This window comes from Pezoporus wallicus, unplaced genomic scaffold (assembly GCF_028554395.1).
Source record: "Pezoporus wallicus isolate ANWC-B61680 ecotype Strahan unplaced genomic scaffold, APGP_CSIRO_Pwel_v1 contig_2384, whole genome shotgun sequence".
Lineage (NCBI taxonomy): Eukaryota > Metazoa > Chordata > Aves > Psittaciformes > Psittacidae > Pezoporus > Pezoporus wallicus.
In genome coordinates, this window is record NW_026640488.1 from 5682348 (window position 1) to 5690134 (window position 7787).

The window sequence follows — 7787 nt, forward strand, 5'->3', positions numbered from 1 at the left end:
GTGCATCTCTGCAAAGCACATGGAAAACCTCTCAAACTGGGCGGGGGGAAGTCAAAATTATCCAAGGTTTATCCCAGCCTGAGCCACCCCTATTTCCTTCCCTTGAGCACATCTGTCTCCAGTGTCAGGTTACTGGTGCACATTCCTTCTGCCTAAGGACCACCATTTTCTTCCGGACCACTGTCACCCCCCAGGCAGGAAAGGCAGCTGAGCACAAACAGGCAGGGAACTGGTATTTAGAGGTTTTTTTTTTTTTCCCGTCTCCAGAAAAAAGCATAAACTGCAAAAGACAAGGAACCGGTCTGAGTTTCCAAGTAGGCTTTCATTCCCAAGCATAGATTAAAATCAGGGCAGAAAGTCCGTCATTTCTTCCTCAAATATAATTTTTGAGTTAGTGAGTTTTGTCTAGAAAAAGTAGCCTTCACAATTATAGTCAATGAAGAAGGCAAACATTGTATTTGTCTTATGATGCTTCACCCAGGGCTGAAATAAAAACATCTTTTGTATTTGTGACTGGCACAGAGACCACATAAAACCATGAGATAACAATCACAGAGAGATTTGTGGTGAAAAAAATACATCACAGATGCCTAAACAACATTACAAAGTTTATCCCTTTGAGCATTTCTTTGCCAACTTTTGCCCCTTAACCAGTGACTCATAATCTTTTTGCTTTTCTTCTTCCATTTGTTGCACAGCTCACATATCATCTTGCAGTGTAATAGAAAGGAGCTAGAAAAAGCATGGATCTTTTCCTAATGCCATTTGCCATTGGGCTTGATTATTTGCTTCACCAAATTCTTTTGAAGTAAACATTTTTACCTCTAATCTTGTCTGGTTAGTGAAATAATTCCTCTGGATCAGCAGGACGGATGAATTTGGGGAACACAAAGTGAGAAAATCTGATTAGAAACTGAGTTATACCTTATCTGACACTTCTAAGTCAAAATAAACGAGAATTTTCACTATCACTCTGCTGAGCATTTGCCACGTCTTCTCATAGCACAGCAGAGATCCACCATGATTAATGCATTTTTATGGATCTCTAGGAGGGGACGAGATATTAGCCAAGGAGGTATCTGAGATAGAGAGGTTTAAATCAGTATAGCTATATGTAACAATTCCTGTACTTGAGAAACTTCTCTTAACATTTTATACTGATAGCATTTGAAAGCTCTTCTCAAAGATTAGTGATAAACACCAGAGTTTATCGTTACGTGTCGGCCTTCAAAGGAAAGGTAGGATTCCATTTCTGACTAGCAGCCCAACAGGGAATGCTAATTAATCCCTTACTCCTTACTAGAAAGTGCCCAATTATCTTTCTCTCCTGTTGTTATCATCCAGCCCTGCTTATTCTTGTTATTGCTATGAATTTTACTGCTCCTACCCATTATTTTATCTTTTGTGCTTCCAATCACTTGTTCTCTCATTTATCAAAAGATTTTACATTTTTTGTATGTATGTGACAAAATAATTTTATATCCCCTTGATCACTTTTTCCTTATTTCTCCCAATCTTATCATTTGAAATGGCACAATGATTTCAAATTTTTTCTGCACAAAATAAATGGACTGTAACAGTCACTCTGTACTGAAACTGTCATGCAGAACAATTCATATCCAGTGAAGTGATAAAGCAATGAATATGAATTACTCAAATGTGTCAAGCCAACAGCAGTGCCATGTGTGTTACAGTAATGTTTGATATCTTGGAAAGACATTCCTAAATTTTCCTTGTAACTTTTGGTATGATTTCTGCAATGTGCTAAATATTTTTCTTTTCTTTTTTTTTTCACTTTCTGGAAGTAAACTGATAATTTGACTATTCTGATCCTATCAAGGGGAGACATAGGGAACAGAGTGCCTGTGGGAAAAATAGCAGTGATATAGGTGGTAAATGCTGAAATCATCATCCGTTTATCGTGTTCCTTTCAGATTATAAGAGAGAAGGGAAGCCTTTGATTCAAAGAACTAATTCTTCTAGCTCATAAAGCATTATCTGCAGACCTCCAGCTTTCCTATGTACTTTATATTCCCTTTCCTCTTAAGCTAATTTAAAAAAAAAAAAACAACAACAAAAAAAAAAAACAACCCAAAACAATACAGAAAACACCAGCACACACTGTAGAAAGGGCAGAACCATTACACCACTACATTCTGCCTAGTTGCTCTTTGCCTAACTTCAAGTATGTGGTATGCCACATGAAAGCAAGTACCTGAAGGAAAGCTGCTTGCTGAAGAACTTCAAATTCTGAATGTATTTCAGTGGGACTGTAAAACATTTCTGAGATTTCCTCAGTGAGTAAGCATCAGCTCATTACTGTAGCATACATGAAAATTACAAGAAATCATTTTACAGTGACTTGGATTTCACTAGTAAAAAACCCAAAGCTTTGTAAACTTCTGCACAGAGTAACTGGAATGAAGAGTTCATAGTAAGCTAAAGTAAGAAAAAAATACACTTAAGTACTGCATCTTGCTCAATTCCCTTAGAATTTAATTTCTCCTCAGAATGTCTGTAAACTTCACCACATACAATGCAAAAGAGGCCTAGATAGCCTGAGGGACTAGTAATAGTCTAGGCATTCTTTCTGCCCTTTTAGGTATTTACAGAGTCCCTATCACTTTGAAGTCTATACTACGGTTCACCTTAAAGTCCGAATTCAAATATAGCTCACTGCTGAAAGGAAGTCAACAACATTTTCAGGGATATATGAACAAGGTCACTAGCACATTCTCATCCATGATGAACAACAAACACATTGCTAAAGGTGTCCCAGTGGAACTGGAGCAAGATTTAGGACACTGAGAACATAACCCTGATTCTGTCACGAACTCGCTATGGGACCTGGCCACACTATTTGTCTTCATCACTTTTCTATCTGAAATGATACCCTCTTCGGGATAATTCTGTGACTGGCACCTTGGGACCCTGATTTCAACTGTGCTAGCAGCATCAATATTAAACTAAAGTCTAGACCAAAAACCAGAGATCACACACGGAAAACACAATGACAAACATGCTGTAAAGATGAGCACTGGGAAGCGTTTGCTGCCTATGACAGACCAATGTGATCAACCACTGGAGTAAATCCTTTGTTACTGTTTTGCCTGAGACATCTCCCTCAGCAGTCTTGACATCATTTTAAAGTAACATTTAATAACGATTTCCACACCATGCATTCAAGATGCATGTTGTCTCAATTCATACAGGCGTACTTTACCTAGACTAACCAAGTAACCCAGTAATGACATATAACTCTATGAGGAGGGACTAGCGTGACTATTGACTTAAATAGGATTTTAAAGAAAATGGGAAAACCCACAACATGGAAAAAAAATAATGCAAAGGCTATTGAATTTAAAAAATCACATATATTCTACTTTTTAAGGAATTTGGCAACGAACTTTAGACGACTTTTGATGATATTTTTCTATTAATAATAGTAGTATTTAATCTATATAGAAATGACCTCTTTCCTGCGTATTTTAAAACACTTTTTTTTTTTCAGAAAGGGACAAATTTTCACTTTCCAAACCACTAGGTGCTATTCCATCCCAAGAAATCAGCAGGTTGAAAATAAGAAAAGGACCATTCGATGTTTAGCTAATGCCCGTAATTCACTGGATTTCAAACCCATCCCTGCTGCTAACACATTCCGCGGGGCTTGTCTGTCTCCTCTTCAGTCTTGCACATCTGCACTGTTACCCCGCCAGCTGTTTCCAGCGCGGTTTATTAAAGCCAGCTCTCGCCGTGAGCTGGTACTAACATAACGCAATGTACAGGTGAGTTATGAAAACGTAATGTCCTCTCCAAAACTGCTCTCCCTGGAATGGCACTGCCGTGACAGATCGCGTAATACTTGTATTTCACCTGACTTGGTAAAGAGAAAAGAAAAAAGAAAACAAGCTCGCGAATTAATTCCAGAATATTCTGATCCTTCAAAAATGCTTGACGGTACAAAGGCACCCATTAGCCTTAACTGCTACCAGTTTCACTTTGAATAGCCACCGCTTCGCAGCTAGTTTAGAGAAGAGAGAGAGCCTTGGGGCTGCGGGGAGTGCCGAGCTTGGGGGCCTGCCAGTCCCCGCCGGGGGACACACCGAGGGGGGGCACAGGGGGACTTCCTGCCGCTGCCGTTGCTTTCTGCATGTGGGACCAATATGGGCAATGCAGAGTTTAAACAGTTGCAAATGGGGGAGGGAACGTCGGGGCTTGTTTTACATATTGTTTCGGGTTTTATTCCCCTCGCTTGTGTGGAATTTAAAGCGGAGTCAGTGCATTGTTCAGGAGGCTCCGTGCCCCCGGTGCATTGACAGCAGCTACTGTTTACGCGGACTGTTCATTCCTGCGCTGTTTGCTTATGGAAAATAAGGGGGAGTGACAAAGAAAAGAGAGGAAAGGAAGAAGGGCAGAGAAGGAGGCACTAGCAGCGGTGCAGCGCAGAAGCCTTACTCTTGCCCGACCACTAACGTCGCTGGAAGAGCCGCTGCCGCGCGGTTCCTAGCCCGCCACAACCTGTGTGGTCAGCCGAGGAAAGGGCTGCCCCTTTGCCGCTCACGCGTCTCCGCCTGTACACATATACACACACAGAGCCTCCGAGCGCGTCTCCGCAGGCATGAGACTCCGGCTGCTCCTGTGTGTCGTGTTTTGCCTCCTGGCGAGCCTCCTGCCTGCCGACGGACAGAGGACAGGTAAGAGGCACCAGCGGAGCCGTACGGGCTGGGGGGAGCAGGGCATAGTAGCGTTCATGCCTGCCGTGGGCACCTCCGGCGTGTCTCTAACCGCATCCAACACGCGGTTCCTGCCCTCCGGGGAGAGTTTGCATCCTCCTGGCTTCCGCTGCCACGCATTTCACGCGCTTTTTGCTGCCTCGGTCTGTGCCAGGCATCACTCTACTCACAGTGAGGCGATGGAGAGAAGTATCTGAGTACGTGGGGAGTCTGGAAACTTTGGGGTTGGCTGGGATGAACTGGGACTGAAGGCAGGCAACTGTTGCAAACCTGCTGCCTCGAAACAGTGTCGGCACCAGCGGAGCGGGGTGGGCACTGCTCCGACAAGTGTAAGGCCGCTGCCCCCGGCATCGCGACCACCGGGGCAGGTTGCCGGCGACCCCCCACCCCCTCACGCTCGGCTTTCCTTCCTCCCCTCCCTGCCTGTCTCCGCAGCCAACCTGGCCCTGCGCAGGAAGCTCCACCGGCACGGCTGCTCCCACCGGCGCTGCGTGCCGCTCCACTCCAGGGTGCCCTTCCCCTGAGCCCTGCCGGGGCCTGGCCCAGGTAACGCACGCGTGTCGGGGCCCCGCGTCTTGTGAGGCGTCCCTCTCCCAGCAACGAGCACGTGTCCTAATTCACACCTGCGCTTCGGAGCGGTTTAAGAGGCACTTGGCGAAGCAAGCAGAGCCAGGGCCGTGATTTCATCCGGCCTCCGTTTGCTTTGAGCACAGGGCTTCCGACGGGCGCACGGTGGAGCGCGGGGCTGTCGCTCCGCTCAGAGCCCCGTTATTCCCCTCTCTGGCCACCTCTCGCTGCGCTAACGCCTCCCCTTTCTGGTACAAACCAGACGGATCTGCTAAATAGGACGAATCACTGCCCTACGAGTGCTTAAGATAGCCAGCAAAGCTGGCGATGAGCCTAAAGACTGCACAAAGCAGTAGCTAGAGAAGATGCTCCGGCTCTTGTGTTGGATGCACGGTGAAGTCACCTCACTCTGCCCGTCAGTAACATGAAGGTAGTAGCATTTACCCACTTCAAAGGGGACTGTAATTCTTCTTCATTGTCAGCAAGACTTTGAGCTCCTTAGATGAAAGGCTATACAAGTGCAAAACATTAATGCTTTATGGCTGATGAGGGCATATACATTCAAATACTAAGTGGCTGCAGAAGAACGCAGGTAGCATATGCAAATAGAGCAGGCATCAAAAGGAAACCTAGGCGCTCTTGCAATTTGAAAATGAATAAAACATGCAGTTGGTAGTTTTGCATCTTCTAAACTCATTATGTATTAAAATAATGTTGTAGCCCCAGGCACGACAGCATCATAAATACACGATGGCAGAACCTGCTCTCTGTGAACCCAGATGTTTTGATTTATGAAGCAGTTAATAGTGAAAAGGAGACTAAAGCTTTTAACAACCCTATACCAAGAATCTTGTCAATGCATAAACTGCCCTGGTGAAAAAAGCCCACACCACTCCCAAAACAGCCATTCAAAGAGATACCATTCCACCCCATAGTGCTGGCCTGTTAAACACATGGAATATGCATACGGGATGGTAAACTGGCAAGGCTGAAAAAAGATTACCATATCTTAAATTTAATCTCAGATGGGCTGCATAGTGAGTGGCAGAATGGAGCTGCAAGTAGAAAGCGGGACATAACAAGGATGTTTTAATGCTGAATGCCAAGTCTCCTCACTGCAGTCAATTTGGAAAGATTAAATGAGATTCCCTCATCAGTTTAAGCATAAACCTAAAAAGATAAGCAATCAGATCAATTTATTCAGCATGCAGAGACTGAATGACAGGGATGGTGGAATTTAGGCCCAGAGACTTCTTGAACTGATTCTGAATGGCTTGTTTCAGTTCCTAAGAAAAGTAGATTTAACCCCCATTCCTCCAGTTCAGCATCCGTCATGCGGAGACTGGCTGAAGAAATCATCTACATTTTCTCTAGTGTGCTTTGCAACTGCATATAATGCATTTGGCCTGTGACTGCAGTAGCTGCACAGTACATGTGCACTTATACTTGAATTATGTTTCCCATCATGTATCAAGACAAAATATATTTTCAGTGTTACCTCCTTTTCCACAGGGAGCCAAATTCTTGTAAGGAAAGTCAATGGCAAGGCAAAACAGTGTACTTACTAGCTTATAATGCATGTTGTGGACACGTAGTTAAAGATAATTCTGCTTTATAAAGCTGTTTAGAAACCCATAAAGCTTGACTGGGGAGTAAGGGCTGACAGGCACCTGAACTAACTCTCTTAACTCCAGTTGTCATTGTGGGTGCTCAGCTCCTTTATCTTAAGTAAGATTTACCACCTGTTTACATTCCCTTCCAGTTTTAGTCCTAATTCAGCAAATATTTACATGCCTGGGTAACTTGACTCACATGAGTAATCTTATTGATCTCAGTGGAGTTGTACATATGGATAAAGCTATTTGCAGATGCAAACAGGATGGGCCCTTAAGCCTGAATTTCAACAGGTGGTTGGAAACTGGGATGAGCATAGCTCTTTTTCTCACAACAGCATCTGAAATAATGAGAGGACCAAAGCTGATTTTTCATCAGTTACATACGCAAAACGTGGGACAAAAAAAAGAAATGGAAGACAATCTTACATTAGAAACCTTCTTGCTTTCGGCTTTTTCTTTCTTTTCTCTTAACTTTTTCAGCTGAAGTTCCCAAATAATAAACATTACCCAAATTTCATCTGTATTTCACAAGTAATATTTTCTATTTTGCATGAGACATTAGACTACTAAATCTCTCACTGATGGCTATTTCTTTCATTTTATTTTTTCCCCAGCAATTGCACAATGGGCTTTCAGTGTTTTAAAGGAGCAACAGTTATTGATGAAGTTAGCAGTACAGATCAACAACAGCTGACCTGAGAGAGCCACTGCAGTCCTGTCTTCAGCAGTCCTGTCTTCAGCAGTCCTGTCTTCAGTAGTCCTGTCTTCAGCAGTCCTGTCTGCCACATTCTGCAAGACCTGGAAGGCCCTGGCTCACACCTTAGAAAGTAGGGGGGAGGTAGAAATGGAGGGTGGTGATGGGAGGATGTAC

The 7787-nt window shown here is 43.8% G+C and overlaps 1 protein-coding gene across 1 annotated transcript; it reads left to right on the plus strand.

Moving 5' to 3' along the window:
* Positions 1-4128: 4128 nt before the first annotated feature.
* Positions 4129-7574, plus strand: APELA (apelin receptor early endogenous ligand). The gene is made up of 3 exons (XM_057419052.1): positions 4129-4694; positions 5169-5279; positions 7531-7574. The coding sequence occupies exons 1-2, from the start codon at positions 4619-4621 to the stop codon at positions 5255-5257; spliced, it is 165 nt and encodes a 54-aa protein (XP_057275035.1). The 5' UTR covers positions 4129-4618; the 3' UTR covers positions 5258-5279; positions 7531-7574.
* Positions 7575-7787: the final 213 nt, after the last annotated feature.

Bases quoted from the DNA above. Each gene is read 5' to 3' on its own strand.
- APELA (XM_057419052.1), top strand. From the start codon at position 4,619: ATGAGACTCCGGCTGCTCCTGTGTGTCGTGTTTTGCCTCCTGGCGAGC. The intron at 4,695-5,168 runs GTAAGAGGCACC...CTGTCTCCGCAG, and splicing joins TGCCGACGGACAGAGGACAG to CCAACCTGGCCCTGCGCAGG.